Genomic DNA, 25,474 nt, shown 5'->3' with positions numbered 1-25,474 from the left:
CTGGTTTACCAATCCTGGACAACCGGAGAACTCAACAAGTTAAGGTTGGGCATTTTTTGTACCTACAATGCTGGTTCTTTGATGGCAATTGCGATGTAGGATAGTGTCTTGACCGGCATTATTCGCGATATGGCATAAGATGCGAAAGGTGCACTCAAATTTCTTTAGGTTGAGTTGATTATTTACTGATTTGTTTGCTAATCTCTTTAATTTGAGGATTTTTATAGGGTCCGCTTGGTCCGCTCGCCTCGCCTTGCCCACTTGCCTTGCCTTGCCTGGCAAAGTAAAGCAAGCTTCTAACGTCGCGTTTGCTTTTCTTGCCAGCTCTCCTTTGCCTTGCACTTGGCGGTGGTGCAGCTCCACTTGATGGAGACGAAGGTAGATTTGGTGGCAGCGGAGATCGATTTGGCAGAGGAGAAGGTCGATCCGGCGAGCGTGAAGGTCAATTTGGCAGTGGAAAAGCTCGATTCGGCAACAATGGAACTCAATTTGGCGCTGGAGAACTTTGATTTGGTGGTGGAAGAGCTCGATTCGGCATCAACGGAGCTCGATTTAGTGCTGGAGAACTTCGATTTGGTGGTGGAAGAGCTCGATTCGGTGGCAAGAGCTCGATTTGGTGCTGAAGAACTTCAATTTGGTGAGCAAACTCCGCACCTGCGTAGGCTGTTGCGGCGGTGCTATTGACTCCGTTGTAGCTCGGCTGCCCACCGCATGCACACGAGTCGGTGAGGTGACAAGCGAGCGAACCTTGCCCACGCCGAAGAGCCGATTTGGCTCACCTGCATGGGCAAGGATTTCCTTGCCCAGCTGAGCAAGTTTGTTGGGCAAGGATAAGAAGCAAGCAGTTACCAAACTGGTAGCCTTGCTCGGTAAGGCCTGGCAATCAGCCGGCAAGGGTTCCAAACAGACCCATAATTGTTGGCAATCAGCCGGCAAGGGTTCCAAACAGACCCATAATTGTTGGAAAAAAAACTAAAGCTTGATAGTGTGAAAATTGGAAAGTACTTGACGATGAACTGTTGCTGATCTGAGCTTTGCATTGCGTATCTACAAAGAGATGTGCATGCATTTGTTTTTTGCGAATCACACGGTACAGACGTGGACGCTTACAAACACATGCACACTCGCCCCTACAAACACACGCATGCAACCCTACCCTATGAGAACCTCCGAAAGACTGAGCCGGCAAACTTTTAAGGTTAACGAAGTCACCACTAGCGCATCGCTGTCGACGGTCACGTCGCTTACCACTGAAAGAATAGCGTCGGTTAAATCCTGAAATAAATTCAAAAAAATGCGAGTACTCGTGCTGAGTTGGGGACTTGAGCTCGGGTGGGTAGGTTTTACCACAAGAAATCTTACCAGCTGAGCTACGCTAAGTTCATAGAGGAATGCATGCATTGTATTAGAGCTGTTCATACAAAATTTTAGGTAACACACATAAAGAAGAACCGTATATATATGGAAGCATCGATCGATCGAGTGCATAGCCGTAATGTACTGTATCTCTTTATCTTTGGGCACCTCGAAAATGCAAACCCAACCAATGCAAGAAACACCTGTAGCTACAATGCTATATATGTCTATCCTCGACGTCCACTAATTAACTCATCAATCTCCTAATTGCACACCACAGATCGATCGTCACTTAATACTAGTCTGCACGTAGGCTTCCAATCGGCCACGTGCTGGGTCGGCCGCCGGCCGCGTCCTTGTCCTCACGCTGCAGCTGCTGCGGCTGCCTGTACCCGCGGCGGCTGTGCGACACGCGCTTGGACTCGCCCCACCTGTGGAAGTCGTCGCGTTCGGAGCCGTCGGCGTCGTCGCACTCGGGCAACACGGTGCCGTTGTACCGTACCCTGTCGTGGCACACGGTGTAGAGGAGGTGCCGCCGCCGGAACCGCCGCATGGCGGCGCGCTTGGCCGGGGTCATCACCGCGAACTCCGCCGTCATCACCGCCACCGCGCACCTCGCGCCGCCGCCGCCTCCTCCGACTCCGACGGCGGCCGGGCAGCCGCTGAGGACGAGCTTCGAGAAGTCGGCGGCGAAGGGCGCGTGGGCGTAGTCGACCTTGTACCGCCCGCCCTCGGTGGCCCAGGCGGAGCCGTCCCAGATGGTGGCGTACACGGACATGGGCTTGGAGGGGAAGTCGCCGGCCATGGCCGGCACGCGGACCACCTCGCGGATGGGGGTGCCGTCGATGTAGAAGACGATGGCCGTCGGGGTCCAGGCGACGGCGTAGGCGTGGTGGCGGAGGGTGGGGTCGAAGGGGAGGAGGTAGCGCTCCTCGCGCCCGCGGGAGGTGCTGCCGTTGCCGTAGATATTGGTCTGGACGCGCCACTCGTGGCCGCGCCGGTTGCCCAGCAGCTCGAAGTCCACCTCGTCGTGGTTGCGGGGGAACACGTCGCCGTTCGACAGCTGCATGCACGTTCAGTTCAGACATACTACAAAGCACATTCAGACATACAGTGCACTGAAGCTTGTCTAAAATGAATGGAAAATTAAAAGAACAGAAAATAGATATGAGCAATCAGAGACACTTTTGTCTTTTGAGATTGAGAAGAACTGAAGAAAAAGAACAATAATAAGACATGGGGAGAGCTATCTAACAGACGAGTATTGGGAGGCCTCTCACACCCGAATGGCTCCAAGCGCATGCGCCGTAGGCGCCGCAGCAAGAGTAGCAGAGGAGCTCGTCTTCCCCAACCCCGGCGACGGCGCCGATGAGGTTAGTGTTGGGGTTCGGGATTCGGTTTCGGGGTTGGGATTAGAGTTGGGGGTTCACCGAAATCTGGCGGTCTTAAAAGAAAGATTTGGGGGCGGCAGGATGGCCCGGCGGTGGTGGCGGGAGCAGGGCGGCGAGGGCAAGGCGCCGGTGACGCCGCCGGCCGAGGCGGCGGTGGATATCCGGTGGGGGGGAGCTGGGGTGGGGGCGTCAGTGGCGACGGCGACGGCGGCGGCGGGGAGGCGGGGATGGGGAAGAAGGAGGGAGCCGCGTGCGGGGTAGGGTGGCGCCGCGGCCGCGGACCTCCGGCGCGACCCTACCACGCCGCGGTTGGGCGGCGGCACGTGCACGTGGGGGCGGGGGCGGAGGTCGTGCCGTTTGACCTGCTAAAGCTCAAGGTTGAAGACCACCTGGAACCGTTGCATGCCCATCTGATGGTGGAAAAAATCGAGTGTATGGGCTCCTGGAAATGCTCGAGTGTACTATAGACACTCCCTAAGACATACTGGGCGTAGCAGAGTACGTGCATCACATGACACGTGTTGGGTAGGAAGCATAAAGATGCAATGCGTGTCTACAAGGTGATGCAAGGGAAGGATTTTTTGAAGGTGCCGGGCCGCCGGCGCCGCCCACTTCGTCTTTGATTCTGAAGCTACTAGATGTGAGTGCGCGACAGGTACATGTCTCCTACCATTTCCACTCAGCAGCATGGAGCTAGGCAAATCATGGGCGGCCAACATGCCTCATGGACATCATCATCAAACGATGTTTTGGCTTAGAGCAACTAACCATCAACCACTCGATCATAACCACTAAGCCAATGGTGTACTACTTTTTTCCAGCGAGCAAAGGTAGACGAAACGAATGAGATACAAAGGAGGACATTGCCGTTAGTTACTCCATAAAAATGCGGATTCCGTTACATCCACTTTGCCGGCCGGCCGTGAGCAAACATATTTGTTTGTTGTTTTTTTTATGGTGAGGTACAATGAACAAACAAAGGACACACGGACAGCAGTGTTGTTTTTTTTTGTTGTTGTTTTTCTCTCGGTTAATCAGACAACATGTTTATGCAACTCCGTTTCAATCAGAGGATCAGATTGTTTAATCCAGTTGATAGATATGGATACCTAGTTACGACTAAGAGTTAATAAACCACATATCTGTAACCGCACAGATGTAGTGCATCTAGATTTGTTTTTAGATAATAAAGGCAGTGTGCATCTAGATGTCTAGTCCAATACTTGTGGCCAGAGGAAAACGAAGACGACGTCTGGTCCGATCCTCCACGCGCCTGCACTTTCCGTTCGTTCGGACGGCGTGCGTCGACACGTCTAATAAAGCGAGGTGAACTGATATGCCTTTCGGTCGAGCCGTTCCTTCTCTTCCATTTGTAGTGCATGCCGTAGCGAAACTAGATAGCTACCTTACTTTCTGGTAACCAACTTGTGTACGCACCCGGGTCATGATGCATCGCCAATTTCTATGGCCGATAGATGACCGATTACTTGGCAGACCACCGTAGCAATGATGGGAAGAAGAACGCATGTATGTGTTCATGCATGTGAAGAACAAGACTACTACTTCAGAATTTTGATACCCGCCAACGGGCAGGGCCTCGAATTTTCTTGTTTTTAAGGGGATCAAAAATTTTGTTGATACAAGGAATATGGCCACCAGATTTCACATCAAAACTTTAGACTAGTGTAAGGAATCGGGCCATGTTCGCTACAACTAGCCATGGGGAAAAGAAAAAAGGAAATTAACACTAAGTACTTAGTTTGCTAGATGCCGTTAATCTTAAGGTATCAATAACTATTCGCATATTGTACTGGAGAGATATATCGATGGAACAGGCCGGGGTGTTGGAAGAAGAGACCAGATGGAGAGTAACTTACGTAGAAGGCGACGACGACGCCAGCGGTGTGATCGTCGGGCAGCTTGATGGAAGCACTGAAGTATCCATGGTGGTACGCCGACTTGGACACGAACCCGGAGCCTGATCGATGATCGTCATCATATCAGTTATAAGAAAGAAGAAGAAGAAGAAAGAAAAAGGAGTCAAGAGGAGGAAACAAAGATGCTGCAGAAAATTGAAGAAGAAAAGCAGGCATCTATCCCTACCCGTGCGGCGATCGAGTTTGAGGCGGACGGAGCGGCCGTCCGGCGACCGGACGAGGTTGTCGCCGCCAAACAGCGGCATGAAGCCGGCTTGGAACGGCACCGGCGACGTGTCCAGCGACGCGGCGGCGAGAACCGCCGCCCAGCTCACCATCATCAGCGCAACAACAAGAGCTGCGGCACATGTTGCCGCCATGGCTAGCTGCTAAGCTACCTCTACCACATACCAGTGCGTCCTATATATGGCCGAACAACGGTACCGGCCGGCCTGCTGGTGTTGTACTTGTACACCTGTGCAGTGCACCGCCACTCCACGTTTGAGTACGCGACTTCATCTATCTGAGCTAGCTCTCTCTCCCCCTTTGAATTGTTTGTATTTTTGTTGCTCTTCGTTTCTTACTTTATTTCTTATACAGATGATGATGTGTGCGGGTAGGCTATATACGTATCTCCTTGAGATAGCTAGGTGAAAATGGCTTCTGTGGATGGAAGGAAAGGGCCGCCGGGCGTCATCGCGATATGGACGCGCGCCTCCTCCCTCCAATCAACTCAGCACAAAACTACAATCGGAAAAGGGACAACAACAATTCAGCACGAATTTGTACCTCGTCCTGAACGCATGATTTAGACAAAACGAAAAACTAAGCCGCAGAGCTAGTGTTTGAACGACTCGTTTCGTGTCACCTGTCAAAAGGCTACGCATATATGCACACAAGGCAGTGGGATAGTAGCGTTAAGAGCTAGCCATAGAATCATGGTTGCATCTACAAGGAGTACATGACCACGGCACTCGTACAATTCAAACACGCCCATCGTCAGCATCATCATCTTTTTCTCTCTTTTCTAACTTGTATGCGTAATACTAATAATATAGGTTTGCTCGACCTGTGATGAAGACCGACCGACCGACCGATTCTTTGCATGTGTGTTGGGGTTAGAGTGTGGTGATAAGTAACTTTCTTTACGTGCCACCGCGAATGAGTCCGTGCTCGACGGCGACGTTTCACCCTCTCCCTGCACTAGTCACAGAAGGAACCGTCATCAGTATCTACTCCAGTGTCCAGAAGCTCAGCACGTGAGCACGCACCAATAGCAATGTTAACCCATCAATCTAGGCAAAGCAGTCGGAAGGAGAAGGAGATAAACATGAAACAGAGGGAGCATGGACGGCAGGAGGAACTGATCGGCTGTCCACACGCATTCCCGCTTTCGATCAATTGGCTAGCGCATGCATGCCGATGTGACCTCCTCTGGTGACGACGAACCAGCGGCCCCCCGGAATCCCATTTCAGCGCCGCTATCTACTCCAGCACAGACTGAGCGGGTCGGCATGCCATGCCATGCCCTTGCATCTCCTGGCTGCACCTTGGACGGAGTTGGAGCGATCACGACCTTCGTTTGCCAGCCAAACAGTGCAGGTGCAGCCAGAGAGAGAGAGAGATTCGTACCCCATCGACGGACGGATGGATCCTCTCAAGTCCAAAGCTATAAGCCCAGTGCCTGTCGCGGTGTCGCCTGCCGTTTGTGTGCTCAGCATCTACCTGCTATCTGTATCTGCATATACTGACATACCATAACGTCGACGGCTGTGGTCACGGCCGGATGGGAGGAAACCCCCCGCAATCGACGGGAAGGAAAATGGGTGGATGGATGCAACATGTATGAGCTTGCATTCATACAATCATACTCCAACATGTGCAATGCAAAAATTTGTGGTGTGTCTTTGGGCCAAGCTGAAGCCCATTTTAGGATCAACTCCGTCCGTACAAGACAGACAGACAAACAAACACACAGACAGACAGCCAGTCACACGAATGCTGGGCCTTTGAGCCCAAGCGACCCACTATACAATTTGATCGCGCGGCCCAACAGCAGATGCTGACTACCCGGCGGTCAGATTCTTCTTCATTCCTGCTTGGTGAGTATATTGGCGGTCAACGCAAGCACGACGAGAAGTATGCGAGTAGGCGGCCCATACTGACACGTCAGACGTGTGATTCCGGGCGGTGAAGACGACAGAGGGCACAACACGAGCCGTCAACGCGGCTTCCAGAAGCTTATCGACTCGTCTCATTCGGGCTGTAACGTACGCTAACGCTGCCACGTGACTTGATAGCGGCCGTACTTTAGCAGCTTCTGCGAGTAGTAGCTGGGTTGCATTGCACCAACCCTGCGTCTGAGACGGACCGGCGGGCGGCTGTTGACTGGCCGGCGTAGTAATCGGACGCCTCCTCTTCTTTCTTTCGTTCTCTCCCCAATTCCAATCAACTCCGAGCACCAACGAACGAAGGGAGCAAACGTGAGCGTGACGCACGGCACAGGTAGCACGCACGGAGTCGGTTGTGACCACGCTACAGCAACCAACACAACACACCTGACTCTTCTGCCTGTCTAGTTCAAGTGCCTGTTGCTCAAATGCGGCCCTTGTTTACTTCTCTTCCAACTCCCAACTTTGACACTATGCAAAAAGAAGATTCACCGTCACATCAAACTTACGGTACATGCATGGAGTACTTAAATGTAGATGAAATTAAAAACTAATTGCACAGTTTTGTTGTACTTTGCGAGACGAATCTTTTGAGCCTGATTAGTCAATATTTGGACAATAATTCACAAATACAAACGAAACGCTACAGTGTGCTACAGTGCCAGCACAGTAATTTAGCAGCTTCCAATTTGGCCAACTAAACAAGGCCGCAGTCGGATTCCTTCTTTGCTTTTCAGCGGTTGCTTTGATACAGCTCCGGCAGTTGCTACTCAACCTCATTCTTGAGGACAGTGGGAAATGGCTTCTCCACCGGAGGAGCAGAGGAAGCGTTTCAAGTTGGGTTGCAGAAAATATGTCGGTTTAGCGGAGCTCCCATAGCACACGATTTCAAGAGAACTATAGTAAGGATGTGCCACTTTTCTTTGTGCATTTCGGTGCACTGGAATTGGAGAAACTTGAGTCGGCACTACGTTTTGGTGGGGTTGTTAAAAAAAAGCTAGAGGCTACTGAGTTACTCGTGTTTGGCTTGACTTTAGAAAATAATAGAAGTTGACTTTGTAATAAGGGCTGTTATAAATCTTTTTATCTAACTTGTTATCATTTTTTCTTGCTTTGATACTTCAGAATGTCATCCTCGTGAGGACAAAGGTGTGTGCTCCCTCCGTTCCAGTTTGAAGGAGCAAATTAGTACGAATAGCAATGATATTACTATCCCCATGTGAAGGTGGCCGACATGCAGCAATATACAACTTAAAAAAAAACCATGAAAGGCAACTATGTGCCAAGTCTACACTTGGAATGTCCCGGAACAAAAAAAAAGTCAAACGGAACTAGCACTATTACAGTGGGCCGCAGGAGTTCTTCATATTTTTTAACCCAGATTGGGCCCACATATATTAGTGAACACCATGCTGGAGCATTAGGACTGATGAGCATATGCTATTGTCGCGTTTAATTTATAAAAAATTTTAATCTCACGAATGGTTAAACCGGTAGGGAGGGAGTACCGTCTATGCATGAGCTCTTAAATTCAGCACTAGTATGCAGCTACTACACTCGTAGCTTCGTGGCTAGTGAGGCCATGATGTGACACCGTGCTGTTAAGTGCAGTAGCTACTACCCTAAACCGTACTGAGCAGAGCCAATTGAATGAGGTCGCCGCTGCTCTCTGACTCAGATGATGCCTCGCGAGCAGCTGCAGCACGAGGTGCGGCTGCTGGCCGCAGTGCCATGCTATGCTGGCGCTGGGCTTCCTGGCGCGAGGCATGGCGGACACCGCACACCGCCGATCTTGCCCCCTGGCTGGCGATCCGGGCTACGATCCATCCGTTAGTAGTGGAGGCTGAGCAGCGCAGATCGATGGACACTTGGACAGGACCGATCCGCTTAGCTACTTGCTTAGCTTAGGCATGGGCGCTACTGCAGATTTTTGTGTGCGAGGGGGGAGGTCCAGGAAGACCCGAGCACTAGGACTTTTTCCCCTTTTCTTTTGTCTTTTTGAAAGGAGGACTGGTACGTTGACAAGGAAAGCGAACAAGCCGAGTGGAGGGAAGATTGTCGAACATGGATCACAAGTGGCCATATCCTGTCAGCTCACCAACCCATCTCGAACGGCCGCTCCATAGGTGAAGGTGATAGGTGTAATAGGTCAAAGAACGAAGCGGTTTCCATTGGACTGACCCCAGTGCTCCGCGACCGCGACCTTCTGAACTTACGATCGAGACCACTGCCCAACATAGAAACTAGTACGTACGTGATGATGATCTGTCGCACGGTACCGTGGTGTGAAATTTGATGAACAGAGTCCGAGCATATGGTACCAAGTAGGTAACAGGCTGCTTGAGGAGCTATGTTCTGAATTTCCGACGAGCTCCGAAGTTGAGCATTCCTACGCAGTTAGCACATTCCTAGCTTCGTGGCTACAGGCTACTTTCTAGCGAGGCTCCAGTGAAGGGCACGTGATGCGACACCACATTGCCAAGTGCAAGAGCAGACGCAGACACGCATGCAGTAGAGCAAAGCTTAAAGAAAAAAAAAAGCCCCCTGCTGCCGATGAGCAAACCGCGGTGTTGTGTTGTGGTGGTCTCTGGTCTGGTGCTGGCTCGCGGCATGGCGGACACGTACCTCCGCCCGCTCGATCTTGCTCCCTAAAACAGACGCCGGGCGTGAGCGGCAGGGCAGGGCAGGGCAGGGCAGGGCACAGCCATGCATTCTGATCAGGTTGTTACCTACGTGGCTACGTAAATCTAGCTAGCTGCCTCAGCCCACACTGGCAGATTTCGTGTCGTGTCGCTCCGCTCATCGCTGCTGCCCATGCCTATCCATCCAGTCCACAGAGGAGAGGAGGACAGGTACGGTGACAGGTCCACGATTATCTTGGCGCGGCTGCCCATGCCTATCCATCCAGTCGAGACCCCGCGCGGATCCTTGCGCTCGGCGCTGTCTGCGTCGTCAGATGAGTAGCTCCATCTCCGACCCCGGAAAACTACTACTACTGTGGAAGTGTGGAGGGCTGACCGTCATCGTATTCGCATCCTTCCTTTTAATCTGCGGCTAGGCTTTGTTTAGAACCGTTCAACGACTCGGCGTCGGCGACCCGTTCACGGTCACCTGTCTACACGACCGACCTTAAGCTGTGATGCACAGCAGCCTGCTGCTGCTACTAGTCTTTTACTAGTCTATACTCGTATGTACTATTACTATGGGTGGGTCATTGCCTCAATGGGGTGGATGGATTCCTGGCTCCACGTACTAGTAGAACCTTAGCTTCCAAATTAAGGTCCTTTCGTGCTGGGAATCAGAGCATGCATGTGATGACCGGTATGACTCGAATAAAAACCCTTTTGTCCTTTTCCCGAATAGGTTGTTTTCTGTCAAGAAGAGTAGTTTAGCCTGCATTGCACAGTCTTAAATTTCTTAGCCGGCTACTTGCTACACTGGCAAACCACACTATCAGCACCTTGGACCGCATCTCATAAACTTAATTTCTTGATTAACTTTGCCACACCTATAACTAAGAATTTCTTAGCCCTTTGGAGTAAGCTACACGCCCAGGTATTGGCTGACCCCAACCGAAAATAGCATAAATGGAACTTCGTTTTGCAAAGGAGGAATAGCCAAATGCATCCCTCAACTTTACTCTAAGGGTCACTTTAGTCCCTAAACTATCAAATAGGCCACCTAATTAAATCCCTTAAGTTTCTCTTTTAGACCAAATTGGTCCCTAGGCTGACTTGGAACGCCACATGGTCTTGCCATGTTAGCGGTGGCACCCTTTGGATGAGTCAGCATGGTAGAATTGTCTCTTTTATCCCTTAGATTCATGTATATTGCAATTATTGCGTTCAAGGTTTTTGCAACGAGGCCAAAAAATAATTGCAAGCATATTATGTTGCCACCATTTTTTTTATCCTGAATAAGAAGGCTGAGTATGACAAAAATTTTGTAATTATCAAATCCACATTAGGTATTTATAATTGGATGAAATGTGGGGTAAATGAGACAATTAAAATATGCACTCATCCAAGGGCAACCAAAGCTGACATGGCATGAGCACATGGCATGCCACATCATCCCAAGGACCATCTTGACCCAACATGAAACGTGAGAAGTTTAAGGATATAAATGGACTATTTGATAGTTCAGGAACCAAAGTGATCCTAGAGCCAAAGTCGAGGGACATATTTGGCTATTCCGCCTTTTGCAAAAAGAAAAATCTAGTATTCTTTTATGTCGTGCCTAAATGTTTTTCACATCCCTGCATCCAAGCTAATTAAAACAAAGAAATAGAAGAAAATAGAAGAAAAAAATGTGACTACTAGATCAGCCAAATGCTCACTAGCATATAATATGTATGTATGATAAGGTTTGTATCCGTCACTACAGCAAAGCACCTCATCCGTATCAGCGCGAAAATCATTGGCAGCAGTGGACACCACGAAGATGATACGAATGAGGCTGGTTATTCGTGATGGCGTCGAAGCCTGTAGCGGATTATACGTGCTGGTGTGATATCCCACAGGCACATAGTGTAAAAATAGGAATTTATAAATGAAAATGTGAAAAAAAATTACTAGACCTGTAGGGGGAAAATCGTAACATCACGGCTATTTGATGTGCATGATACAATGCTTCAGGGTTATTATAGGAATCTCACCTACCATGTTTAGGGGGTGTTTGGAGAGGGGTGCTAAACTTTAGCACCCCACTTTTTAGCACCTTTTAGCACTTGGTCTCCCAAACAGGAGTGCTAAAAGGGGTGTGCTAAAGTTTAGCACCCCCATTTTCTTTAGCACACCCAAGGGTGCTAAAAGTTGCTAATGGGTGCTAAAAGTGGTCCCAAGCCTATTTTTTTCCCTGCTGCCACCCTCTCTCTCCTCTCCACTTTTCCCCAAGCCAGTCATAAATGAGGACAATGTAGTCATTTCTCACCCAATGTGCTAAACTTTAGCACTGTATCCAAACAACCCCAAGTGCTAAACTTTAGCACTCCAAGTTTAGCATTGTGTATCCAAATGGGACCTTAGTTGTTAGTTTCAACATATGGCCTGTGTTATAAAACTAGTATAAAATTGAATTAAATAGGCTTGGTGCAGACCTGTTATGGTGTTTCCGCCTTCCAGGGGAAAAAGGATACGTGGAACGGAAGCAGGCAGATATGAGGTGGGTGGGTCAGGTGCTCCTTGTGAGGATCGGAGCAACTGCCTGCCTAGTTGTTTGTAGCCTCAGCTCACGCGCGGCGCGGAGACGAGAGCGCGCGAGGGAGACAGAAAAGGGGGAGAAAAGCGTGCCACCACACCGCAGTCCACAGCCGTGGAGACTGTGTGTGACCACAGATACGCCGCCATGCATGCTTTTTCGGTTTTTCTCATCACGCACCACGGATGTTGGCGGCGAATCTCGATTCCTGCAGGCTGCCTGGCTGGTATCTCCCGTCGCCGAGACGCCGATCCGTGGCGCGCATATGGGGCACGAGAACACGGCGCATCGTGCGTGCATATGTGTGTGTGGACGATGGAGATGGGCACATCACCACCGGTCACCAATCGTATATGCCTCTTGCCTTGCCACCTCCGGTCATCCCGCGCTGTGCGGCAAGCCGGCAACAGATCGATCCGTGGCGACGGAGCTCCTTTCCTTTCCTTTGCGGCTTTAATTTGCCTCCCAAAAAAGGCCCGAAATGGGATCTATCATATCGGGAATCAAGGCCTGAAGCAGGCGGCAGGCGCACCTCCGGCTTGGAGCTGTGGTCGCGGCGCCTGGGCACCAGTCTGCGAGTGATAGATGCCGCCACGGCCACAGGTTTGGAGTTGGAGGGGCCCCTCTCCTTTGAACTTTCATTCCCTTTCCGCCTTTCGGGGGGGCTTGGCCTTGGCATCTGTGTCTGTGCGACTGTGTGTGGCTCGGAGGCCCGAGATCAGAGTTGTGAGCTGCCTGCACTCGCGCGTCCACGTCAGCAGCACCGTGCCCGGAACTGGAAAAGGGGAGCGGGTAAGAAAAGCGTTGCGAAAGGATCAGTTGGTTGGGAGAGGCTGACTAGAGCGAGGGTGACGCGTCTTTGCTCCTCCGTCACGGACTTGATACGGATATCGTTCGGTTTGCACCTCATGATTGGTAGGATCTCGATCCCGTCGAACGCGCGCGACTTTACTACCAGAACTAGCTAGTACAGGACATGACTCCATAATTCGGTAAACAGAATCTGATCTGGGTTTTCTATATATTAAATTTAGGATCATATGATTATGATCTTACTACCTAAGGACCTCTGATTCAATCATAGAATCTACGATTTTGACAACATGATCATATTGAGACAAGCTCGCAAACAATAAAAGGGGTCGCTAGCTAGGTGCCCAAAAGGAATGGACCGTGCTCCTTCTACCCGAATCTTCTCCGATTCTCGTATCACAAACCAATAGGTAAGTACGGCTAGCTGGGATCGGATTGTATAGCTTCTCTGTAGCGCGCCGGTGCCCCTGAAGGCCTGAACGAAACGCTCATTCGCTCGAGGAATTCGGTACTCGGACTCGTAGTTTGGCGGTGGAAGCAGAGCGCGGTAGGGATTAGGGAATGAAGGAATCGAAAGGCGCCGGAGTACCGGACAGCGAGCCAGAGTCTGCTGCGTGCGTTTCCATCCCTCTGAATGTCTGAACCCGCAACAGCAGGCATTTGAATTTGATAACGCTGCCGGCTGCCGCTGCCGCTGCTGGATCATGTCATGCCGCGCGCGGCATGGCGGACACGTCCGCGCCGCCTGCCCTGCCGATCTTGCTCCCTACCCTAGCTAAAGCTGCGGACCGCTGAATACAGGGTGATCCCATTCCCATCCGTGAGCTGGATGAGCATGGCTGTACTGTAGGCCCGTGCCTCTGCTCTGCTCGAGGGCTCGTCGAGGAAGATCGAGATCCCATTCCCGTCCGTCGTAGAAAGAGCAACCCCACCGAGTGATGAAGCGATGAGCATCGCCTACTGTTGTGCTGTCCATCCATCCCTGCTCGCCCTGCTGCGCCCCCTGCTCGCTCTGCCTCGTCCACAGTCCCTCACCAAGAAATGCACTAGTGGTACATGCGCGCGGCAATAATGTTTATCCTTTCCAAGAAATGAGATAAGCATGTAGCAGCACGACTCCAGCAGAACTAGTGCAGAGTCCGCATGCACAACTGCCTCCGCTCCACTCGGTTGCGGTGGTGGATCCATCATCTCTGACGGCGTCTCACGTCTAGCGCATGATAGTGTGTACCGGCCTACCGGGGGCTCGGCGACCTTAGCTTGCAGGTGCCCGCTGCGTGGCGACACAACACTCTGCTACGCCTACGCGCACCCATCCCCTGTTACCAAACTCCTACCAGCTGTGGGCTAGCTACTCCACCGCTAATAGAGTCGTGGATTTATTGTGTCCATGACGATGCATGGAAGAAAAGGAAGGAAAAAAAAAAGAGTTGCTGCTGCCTGGAATGCAAGTACTGCTAGTCGTAGACTAGTGGTACGTGCTAGTGCCGATCTCAAAAGGAAAAAAGGAAAAGAAAAAAGGAGCACCAGCAGCACGTCCTCGATTTTCCACTCTCGACGACTGAACGTGAGTCATGTACAACTACTATGTTATATACTAGTATAATGGGTCATGCTTATATTTAGAATCTCCTACCAACCATGCCGTGCTGCCGCTACTGTTGTTTTGCTATTAGAATCATATGATAATACAGCGAACCAATCAAACCTTGTTCTCTTTGTCACCACACACCAGCATGCACGGGTTGGGTCGGTTGAAAAGGCATCGTCCGTGTCATGTCCTACGGGAATGATGTGACGCAGACATTAGGCAAAGCTCCATGCTTAGCTCAAAAAAGAAAAGAGCCTGGAGATTCCCTAATCCCCTCATCTTGTTCCGTGCCGTTCCCCCTTGCTTCCTCGGCATTTTTCAAAGAAGCGGGAGGGGCCGCGGACGACCACAGTTTTGGCCGGCTGTGTGGTATCTCGTGTACAGCTCCTACGTGTGAAACGACGGCCCGCGCGCGGCCAAGCGAGCACCGCCCTTTTCCCCGTCGAAAAGGGGAACGAGGTGCCGAGCCACACCAACATATTCCCGACCCAGCTGTCTGGTTCTGGTCTCAGGTTAAAGTGCTGACCGTGTCAACATGTCACCTTCCTTTCGGCGCTAGCTCATACACGCGCCTGGGTTGAACGATTCAGCGTCGTCGACCACGCGCTGGTCCTGGTCTTTAGTTTTCCACACAAGCAGATGCGAGATGCCCCAAGCGTCCCTTTCTGGAGCAACACTTAATTATGACGCGTGTCAATGGGAATGTTACTAGTCTATTAACGCATGGGCCGCATGAGGTAGGCATAGATGTTGTTATGAGAGTAGGCATGTGTGTACGTAGAGCATCTCCAGCAGATTCATATTCCCCAATTCAACAATTATATTAGGAAAGTTGGTGAAAAAATATTGCTCCAGCAAACTTCCTTTATCTTTCCCTTTTTCCAATAATTATTGGGACAAACTAATAATTTACACTGACTCTCCCTATATAAAGGAAGAGTTGTAACTCATCAAATACAGTAGTTGGATTAGGATGGGATTATTGATAGACTGCAGAAACAACTCTCCCAACGGATATTGAGATATCTCACTAATTAGTTATTGGGAATTATTTATTGGAAGACTGCTGAAGATGCTTTTAGGAGGTAGATTTTGTGCCCAAATTTAATCAAAATTATTTATTTTGGTGTTCCTGCCATAATATACTACTAAATACTAACTCAGTTGAGATAGACTTCGGTTACAAATTATTCGTGCAGCTTCGAGTGTTAGATGAATATTCTATTAAAACCTTAGCTTGCTATGCCACCTCCTGTTGTCCCCTAATGTGGACTTTATGAATCCAATTTTGTTTGGTTACTAATTTCGGTCTTACATGCAACACTTTGTGCAATAGTTATTTTTCCTTCCTCCAAAAGTTAAGTAGAAACCATAACGTTGGTTATACCTCTAATTTAAGATGCTATCTTTGTATCTAATAATGGTGGAAGTGAGCAATTTAAAAAAGCATATATTATCAATATATGAAGTATTATTATTATTATTTATAACTAATCCATCAACCTGTGCTCCCGCACGGGCTAATATTTTTAAGAGATATAGTATTTAAAAATTATTTACAAATTAAACTTCTAACTAATGATCAAAATTATTTACCTACTACTCTCTTATTTTTTCAATATCTCGATCATTATCTTTGTCCAGTTATGATCAAATTCAATTAGTAATTACTCTATACACTTTTTCATGCACATTCATATTTTTTCATTTTGTATCGCACCCGCGTACATTGTGTTTAGTAAAGATCAATATTTTTCATCATTTCCTCACATACATGTATAAATGGTCTACATGGTGACACTTATCATGTGTATATACCTTAACTTAGTATCTCTATATTAATAATAACATAAATAGGTAATTTAAAATCATATATTAGTTTACTTTTGGACATTTCTCGTATGATTCACATGAAGATAATTAAATTAAGATTTAGGTATTTACTTTAAGTTATTTTTAATAACGACATAGGTGTGTAACTTAGATACAAATTTAAACTAGCATTTTAAGTTACGCTCTATAATGATATTCATGAGTAAATTGGATGAAGATTATGAAGTTACTTTAGATTACTTTTTATAATAGCAGAGCTCGGTAATTTGATATTAGTTTAGGGTTAATTTTAGAATATTTTCATAATAATAGTGGTGAGTAAATTTTTAGAAAATATAATAGACCGATGACTATGATTATTAGAGTTTACATGATTGATGTTTCTTATTTTTTGAGAATTTCTAGGATTTATTTTTTTTCCTAGCATGTCTCGCAAGAACTAATGCGAAGTCTCCAATGAAAAAAAAGACCGCATTGCTACAAAACTATTACCTTGAGCTACCTCTCATTTGTTAAATATTCAAACACAATACTTATATAGATATGTATACTTATTATCTTCATCCGATTGTGATATATTTTAGTTAGTAATTACTATATAATATTTTCACCCATATATTTATACTCTTAAATTTTCACTTTGTATTGGAGGTATGGGCTTGAATTTTTTTAATGGACCCTAAGTTTGAGCTATAATTTTAACATAAAAATACATATTCTCATCATTTCCTCTATATCTTTATAAATGATGACACACATCATGCGTATACACCTTAATTATTATATCATATACCAATAGTGTAAGAAATAGACGATTTAGAATCACATATTATATTGATGTATATTTTTAGTTAAGGTGATTTGGATTCAAATTTAGGGTTACCTCATATTATTTTTAATAATGCTATATGTGGGTAATATAGATGCAAATTTAAGGGTTACTTTAAGTTATTTTTCAGTATTAGTGGTGGACGATTTAGTTGCAAATTCAGGGAGTTATTTTAAATTATTTTTATAATAGCATAAGTGGGTAATTGTTATGAAGATTAGGAGGTTACTTTAGTTTTATTTTATATAATGGTAGAGGTGTGTAATTTAGATATAGATTTAGGGGATTACTTTAGACTATTTTTATAATGACATAGGTGGGTAATTAATTAGAAAACATAATAATTCAATAGATATGATGATTTGAGTCTACCGATTGATAGCCAGATGTTTTGCTTTTTTGTGAGAGTTTTTAGAATTTCTCTCGAGTGTCCACCTAGGATCGTAGGTGTTTACCTGGAGGTTTCAAAATGAGCCTCCAACTAGTAATAGTAAGATGGTATAGGTAGCTAATTTAGATGTAGATAATAATGGGAGAGGTGGGTAATTTAGACACCAAAATTAGGGTTTGTTTTTTTATGATTTTTGTAATGTCACGAGTTTTTAATTTAGGTATACATATAGTGGTGTGGTTCATTATTTTTTGTTTTTCCATAATGGGAAAGTGGGTACTGTTTTTAGAAAACATAATAGATATGTTGAAAATTAATATCAATGATGATTAGAGCCTAGCAAATTGATAGCAAGGTGTTTCTATTTTTGTTAGGATTTACATGATTGGTCTCTTTTTCTAGGTTGCTAGAGATTCCAAAAGAAGTGTAGTACCAATATGAAGATAGTTAAATTAGAAAAGACATTGTAAAAGCAGTCAACGCGGACATCTTAGCAACCGCTAACCAGGTACTAGCATTTGTGTGGTGATACTAGTACTAGTACAAAGCTAGTATTAGTATTTCCCTTTTAGGCCCTTGTGAAAGTTAGCACTTGGGAGGCAAGATTCAGCTGACGTATCCATGTGGTTGCAGTAGTAGTAAATTCTCTCTACGTTGTGCCAGAAACGCAATCCGGCAAGCTAATCAGGGCTCCATCCGCCCACAGATGAGACTTGATGGGACAGGCGATTAGCGAACGAGGGAGCGAGCAGGCCAAGTGGTGGCGGAGCACGTGGCGCTGGTGGGTAGCGGTAGCGGCGGGTGGTGGTCCACCCCCCTCACCCACCAATAGGGGAATAGGAACAGGTGCCGCTGCTCAGCTCTCGCTGCCTGCCTTTCGCAGCCCAACCTGCCGAAAGAGCGGACAGAGGGGGGAAAAAGGGGGGAAATTTGGATCAGCATTGAAAGATGACTAGTTCTGGAAAATACCACCGAAAAAACATGCTCTCGTAAAATAGCACCGAAAGTTCCACACATTAACTGAAATAAGCAGTCCGTAACACAAACATGAAGTGACGACTGTACCCTTGTGCTCTTATCCTCTCCCAAACCTGCTTGTTTTCTTCCCACCGACACCTCTACCTCGTCCGCTCCCAACTCCCTTGCGTGTCGCCCCTTCCTCCCCAGCCACGGCGGCGCACCTCACTCTCGCACGCCGACCGGCCCTCCCTCCCCGGCTGCGCGCCATCCCTTCCCAGCCGCGCGTCGAACCTCCCCAGGCGGCGACGCCGGTCGCCCCGCGAGGCCCCGGCGGCCTCTTGACGAGCAGGAAGTCAGGAGCGTGGGCGGAGGCATACATCTGCCTGGGAAGCTCTTCGGTAAGCACCTGGGCGGAGGACTTCATCTCCTTCCTGAGTGCTGCCCCACGTCCGGTCATCCGTCGTCTGCCGCCTCCATTACTTCCGTGCACGGTGCACCATCCGCCTCCTCCAGTGTGCACGTGAGGTGCTGAGCAGCAAGCAGAGGTGGAACAATTCATCAAATTGAGATCCCCGGTGGGCACATAGTTCCTCTAGTGATTGTCAGCAGATTAGCTTGCAATTAGTTGCGAGATGCACATGTTCCTGTAATTTCTGGATGGATTTTGTATGCGATTGATGCTGCATATGTTGCCAGTTTGCCACGGACATTGCTTGTGTTGAAATCTCACGTTGAAATGGTGTCAGTTTAGGGGCAAGTGCTTCTTTCCCTTTTTGTCTTCTAGGGGTGTCGGGATCCTGGACTAATTTTCCAGTTCGAGTCACAGCTACATAAGCTGTAGCTAATTCGCGAGATGAATCTATTTATCCTAATTAATTCATAATTAACACATATTCATTGTAGCATCACATGGTCAAATCATACTTAAATTAAGCTTAATAAATTCATCTTGCGAATTAACCTTCGTTCATGCAATTGATTTTGTAATTAACCTATATTTAATGAATCAGTATTTAAACATTAGATGTGACATGACTAAATTTTAATCCTGGAACAAACACCTCCTTATCTGTTGTAACGGTTTGGGACATGTTTTTTCTAGTTAACGGATTTGCACAGTTGAAAACTCACGGACTGACTTCCAGCTAATGTTGGGAACTTTTAGTGGTACCGCTCTTGGTATTTTTTTTTTGGAACTCATGATCTTTCGATGGTGATGAACTAATTTTTCCGAGAAAAAAAAACCGCCGGATACGGCGCCTGCCGATACGGATGGGCGGGGTTGTAATCCTGCCTTGGGGGTGTTGGCTGCCCTGCCCTGCTCTTTCTCTCCCGATTCTGGAAAAAAACGAGTGCTCGTACCCGCCACGCAGCGAAAAAAGTTGGCGCTTAGCGGCAGCGTCAACACCTGACAAGCACGGACAATTGTGGAGGATCGGATGATGATACTTTGAGCGCCCAGACATCAACCACGTGCACAGCCGCAGGTAATCGGGTTTAGCGAGAGACCGGTGCTTGGGGCACCCGTACCCTACGGCGATGACGTGAGCGGCGGCAGGTGGGGGCGGGCAGGGCAGACTCGAAAGCACCCGGGCTTGCGGGTTTGCACGCCCCTCCTCCGGTCCCCAGGCGAACTGAATGACCGATGCATATACCTGCTTTTTCTGGCGGCAGATCTCTGTCCATGTCATGCATGCTGCTGCTGAGCGGATGAGGATGGCGATGATTATGTGCGGGTTGGCGAGGATTCCCTGCCCCTGGCGTGATCGAGCGCTCTCAGCAGCGGTTGAGCGGGATATACTATGAATTATAAGCTGGGAGGAATGGAAGATGTACCGGAAAAAGGAAAAAAAATAAAGATGAATGGCAGAATGGGAATGGGTGATGGCTACACCGTACCGGCACTCGTAAATTATACTACCACCATGCTGCCTGCTCCTGCCCTTGCTGGAAAAGAGGAAAGGCAAGGTCAACCACCTCCTGGCCTCCATCCGTCCCGTCCCCACCGGACTACTGATGATGGTCAACCCAGCCCAACTGAAACGCATAAATCAAACACAAACACAACGGAATAATAGTGCTACTAGCACATTACTTTACTGACCTCGATCGATCCATACATAATCCTCTGCACGAGCATATGCATGTGACAGGCGCTCTGCGATACTTTCTGCGCCGGCAGAGCGTAACGGAAAGCAACGGCGACCGCCGGAAGCCCGGAAGCTCGCAAACCGCGGCAGGGAACCAAAAAAACCGCGGGAGCCCCAGGCCCGGCCACGCGGGCACTCTCCCTTTCGGGTCTCTCCTGTGGTCGTGTGGCGACCAGGACAACGACTACCGCTACCAGTCAGCTGAGCTCCCGAGCCAGCCGACCGGCCGGCCCCGGATTCCTTCTCCTTCCTCCGGTCCAACCGCGTAACCACCACCCCAGGCCCCCGTACCACCTACGGCTACCGTGGGAAAAGAACGGGACTCCCCTGCCCTCCCATCCCAACCGTCCGTACGGGACACCTTTCGCCATCCCACGGGCGGCCCGCCCGGGATGCCGCGCCTCCTGTTCTGTTCGGTCCTGACGTCCCGTCCCGTCACCGGCCGGCTCGCTCGATCCTGGGCTCTGGGCTCCGGCTCGCCACGCCACCACCGAGCCAACCACGCCAGGCCATGGAGCTCCTCCTCGGCTGCTCTGCTGCGGCTCTGCCCTGCGCCCGTGAACGAAATAAAAATGAAGGGACGCGCCTCGCGTGGAGGTTGCAGCCGGAGCCACTGGACTAGCCTAGCTAGCACTACTAGCTAGCCTGGAGCCCCTGGATGGAGTAGCTGCACTGTAGCAGGTGGTGGTGCCGTGACCACCAGGTGAATGCCCCTGCCTCCCCGCAGTCCACCGCCCAATAGGAAGCGCCGAGTGCACTGGCTCTACATTGTATTGTATTTGCTGCCACCAATACCTGACTGCTGCTACGCTACAATTGAAACCCATACTTGCTAGTTCATGCACACAGGTAGCGGTTGGGTACAGGGCATTTGGCCGGCTTCTTCCATTTTGCGTCGTCGTCGTCCTAGCAAATAACCAAAATGCCTTGCGATTTTCCTTCATTTTTCAGAGAACTTTTACTCCTTGTCTGCCGCTAGGACAATGTAAAAAAGACAAGACATCATCTTTCCTTAGAATGCGGAGGATTATCTTTTCTCAACTAGTGAGTCTTCCACGAAGTCATAATTCAATATAGGCCATCCCAGAATATTGAAGTGCTTAAGTAACCGTGTCCACGTACCTCATCCGTAAATAAGAACCCGTTTGGATCACTAGAGATTATATAATCCAGATAAAAAGAATCACTAGGGAATCCAAACGGGTTGGATTCTAGTGTGGATTATAAGAATCCAGCCTCCTAAATTCCAATAATCCCACTATCCACTTCAACGGTTCAACCTAACTATTTGGGGATTAGAGATTGGAAAGAACGATGTACCCCTCCCACATAGCTTTTCCCTACCCAAACTAAGAGCATTATACACCATTCATTTTCTCAACCAACCCACTATCCAGATTATAATCTTAGGATCCAAACATACTAGATCATTACTATCCAGAATCCGAATTCTTATAATCTCCATCAACTATCTAGATTTCCATAATCCCAACGGGATCCAAACGGGGCAAGTCCTGACCAACAGCCACAAGAAAAGAATGCCTCATCCATCTCAGATTTTTGACCATTGGGATGATTAGGTCATGAATCTTTTTTTTTCACTTCATTTGACCTCAATTGGTTTGATTTTTAACCAATCGCCATAGGTAACTAGAGAAACTAGATTTCTTTGATGATCATGGCGGGGAATGAAACCCATGAGGTGACATCTTCGATAATGGCTAGGATGAAAATCATTTTAATCTCACTTCTCGATTTGACAAGCTTGGTTATTAAATCGCTTTGTCTTGCTCATTTAGTTTATTATTAAGAAAGGAGAGTATCATGTCCAACTTTCTCTTATCTTTTTCGGATATACGGGAATTTCTTGTCTAACTTGAGGATGGCCTCGGTTCATAACATAATATTAATGAATCGCCTTAAATATCTACACTTTTTTCTTGTTTACTAATAATGGCTATAATATGGTCCTGTTTGGCATGGCTCCAACTCTAGGTGGAGCTGCTCCACTCCAGAACTCCAGGTGGAGCTAGAGCTGTCTGGTGGAGGTGTTTGGCTGGGAGGGTGTCCCAGCTCTAGAAAAGAGGAGTTCAGAGGTGAATTGCCATTCTTACCCCCAACTCATGATCCCACTTGTCATTCTCCTATCCTGCTCTTTTCATCCTCAGGTACGTAGTAGAGGTGTCGTCTACTGCAGCCTCTTCGACCCGATGCCGTCACTGTGCATGAAAAAAAGATGTTTCCAAGCCTCATACGCTATAATTCCTGCGTGCTTTACCTTGCATTTTTCTGCGGGCTACATACTCTCGTGAAAGAGGAAGGATTCCTACAAAATGTCAAAAGTTTTACACACGCTGGCAGCCTACTTTCAGAGTCAGGTTCACCTGAAAGACTGAAATGTCTAAACAATTAAACCGCCGCCTAAAGTGAAGAGGTTAATCCACAGAATGAATTGAGTGATGCTATGGCCTTCTCTGCTGGGCAGGAGGAGGAGCAAATTTTCTAGTCTCAGCAGGCAACAGCAACAAAACTTGATCTCGGCGACTGCGAGCAAAGATGATCCAACTTGTTGGCATTATCCATTTTCATATACAGATGTCTGCACCACTAAAAGTGAGTCATCAGCATCCCTGAATAACAACACCGATCTGCAGAACCTAACTGATGAATCATCAGGCTAGTACATCGAGAAGCAAGAAAGATTTCTGCTCCAAATTCCGACTCATACATTCTGGAACAAATTAACCAGAAAAGAAAAACATGAACAAGAGGACTTCCAGCACTTCCATGTAATGGATGTCTCTAACGGTGAGGGGAACCTGGGCGTGTCGCTATCGAGGGACCTGATGGAGGTGGCCGGCGATACGCTCAAGACCAACATCACCATGCTGGGCCCGCTGGTGCTGCCGGTGTCGGAGCAGCTCCTCTTCGTGGCGACGCTAGCCGCGAGGAAGCTGCTCAAGATGAAGAAGGTGAAGCCGTACATCCCGAACTTCAAGCTGGCGTTCGAGCACTTCTACATCCACGGATGCTGACAGCCACGCGGTGCTGGATGAGCTGGAGAGCAACCTGGCGCTCACGGAATGGCGCATGGATCTGTCGGGAGGGAGATGCGCCCGACGGCGGCGACGGGCCTCGGGCAGCCAGCGGCGGGGGAGGCTGGGGCGGCCGGCGGCAGGCCTCGGGCGGCCGGCGGCGGGGGAGGCCGGCGGCAGGGCTCGGGACGAGGCGCGGGGGAAAAACGCACGGGATTGGGATGAGGCGCGGGGGGCTCTCGGAGGAATAGAAGCGAAGCGTTTTCTTCTGTAACTAGTGGCATGGTGGGTAATTACCCATCAACTCCACGAGGAGGTTAAAAAGATGGGCTTTTGGAGTAGCAAAAGAGGTGCTCCAAAACTCCACCCCCATTTGTACTACAGCTCCACGGAGTTGGCAGCTCCATAGAGTTTTGGAGCTGGGATGTTTGGCTGGTTTTTTCGCTGGAGTTGTTGGAGTTGTGGAGTGGAGCCGTGCCAAACAGGTATCAGGTGAATGATCCACGTCTCATGGGTGGACCTACCATACCGGGTAAATGACACATGTCTCTTGTTTATTATAGCATGTTTGGCAATACTATAATTACTAATTGACTCGCGTGCAACGGCTCACAGAATTGAGATGGAAGAGTCCTTTTCTCCCGGCTAAATCCAATCGAGCCATACAGGTGAAACCTGCTGCCGGAACTACAGTCGCAGTGGAATGCCAGGACAAAACAAGGATTCCCGTGCGTGTGCACGCAGCAAATTACGGAGCAGTACAAGTGAAGCTGCGGTAGGAGCCTAGAGCAGGGGCGGTGTAGGGTGGTGCGCTTTTAGGGCCATGTTTAGTTACTCCCAACTCCCAACTTTGACACTATGCAAAAAGAAGATTCCCCATCACATCAAACTTGCGGTACATGCATGGAGTACTAAATGTAGATGAAATTAAAAACTAATTGCACAGTTTTGTTGTACTTTGCGAGACGAATCTTTTGAGCCTAATTAGTCAATATTTGGACAATAATTCACAAATACAAACGAAACGCTACAGTGTGCTACAGTGCTGTAACAGTAATTTGGCACCTCCCAAATTCCCTAACTAAACAAGGCCTAGGCCAACTGCCTGCCCGGTGGTGTGGCCAGGTGGATAGGATAGGCTGTAAAAACTGGTGCACATGGATGCAGGTGGCAGCGACCCGTGCTCCTCTCCTCCCCACCCCCCACCCTCTCTCTCTGCCAGGAAAAAAAAATACTCCGCTTTAATTAAAGAATATAATAAAGAGCACCCACCCTGGCAGTGGCAGCAGGGGCACGGGCGGAAGAGGGAGAGAGAGAGGACAAGTGAACAACCCGGAGCGGTTGTTCTGTTGGGAGGGCAGGGACGGATTGGATGAGCGCGAGATTCATTGGAAGGAAGGGTTCCGTTAGCGGTGGGCGTTTGGTGGACCAAACCCCGGACTCGGCTGCTCGACCCCCCTCCTCTCTGGTGGTCGTCCGTCCCGCGGGCGGCCACGGGTCCGGCACGGACGGACTGCGACGACAACCACCACCGCACACACAAGTGAGAGAGAGAAAGAGAGAAAAAGCAGGGGAAAGAGAGAGAGAGAGAGGAAGGGAGTGAGGCCACGAGGCGGGGCGGCAGTACAAGTCATCTGCCCTGCGCTGCCCGCCTGCTCCGCGCTTTCCTCCCCCTCCCATGCCCTTTTGCGGCTGTGGGGGGTTTCCCATAACGCCCCTGCCGTCTCGTTCGGTTGCTAGCCTGCTACTACTCCAACCTCCTCCCCCCCCCCCCCCCCGGCCCGCAACAAATACTAACCACCACCCACGTCTGCCCCGTTCCGTTCCGTCCCGTTTACT

General features: G+C 48.8%; 1 protein-coding gene across 1 annotated transcript; it reads right to left on the bottom strand.

Annotated features, from left to right (window-relative positions):
• Positions 1–1,384: 1,384 nt before the first annotated feature.
• Positions 1,385–5,253, bottom strand: LOC101764176 (probable xyloglucan endotransglucosylase/hydrolase protein 28). Its single transcript, XM_004983482.3, has 3 exons — positions 4,851–5,253; positions 4,625–4,725; positions 1,385–2,419 (listed from the first exon to the last, which is right to left on the bottom strand). Exons 1-3 carry the CDS (start codon positions 5,041–5,043, stop codon positions 1,655–1,657), a joined length of 1,059 nt encoding a protein of 352 aa, XP_004983539.1. The 5' UTR covers positions 5,044–5,253; the 3' UTR covers positions 1,385–1,654.
• Positions 5,254–25,474: the final 20,221 nt, after the last annotated feature.

Source organism: Setaria italica, chromosome IX (genome assembly GCF_000263155.2).
Source record: "Setaria italica strain Yugu1 chromosome IX, Setaria_italica_v2.0, whole genome shotgun sequence".
NCBI classification, from domain to species: domain Eukaryota; kingdom Viridiplantae; phylum Streptophyta; class Magnoliopsida; order Poales; family Poaceae; genus Setaria; species Setaria italica.
The sequence above is the reverse complement of the archived record's forward strand: the minus strand, read 5'-3'. Positions and strand labels throughout refer to the sequence as shown.

Bases quoted from the DNA above. Each gene is read 5' to 3' on its own strand.
- LOC101764176 (XM_004983482.3), bottom strand. From the start codon at position 5,043: ATGGCGGCAACATGTGCCGCAGCTCTTGTTGTTGCGCTGATGATGGTG. The intron at 4,726-4,850 runs GTAGGGATAGAT...ATCATCGATCAG, and splicing joins CAAACTCGATCGCCGCACGG to GCTCCGGGTTCGTGTCCAAG. The intron at 2,420-4,624 runs GTAAGTTACTCT...ACGTGCATGCAG, and splicing joins GCGTCGTCGTCGCCTTCTAC to CTGTCGAACGGCGACGTGTT.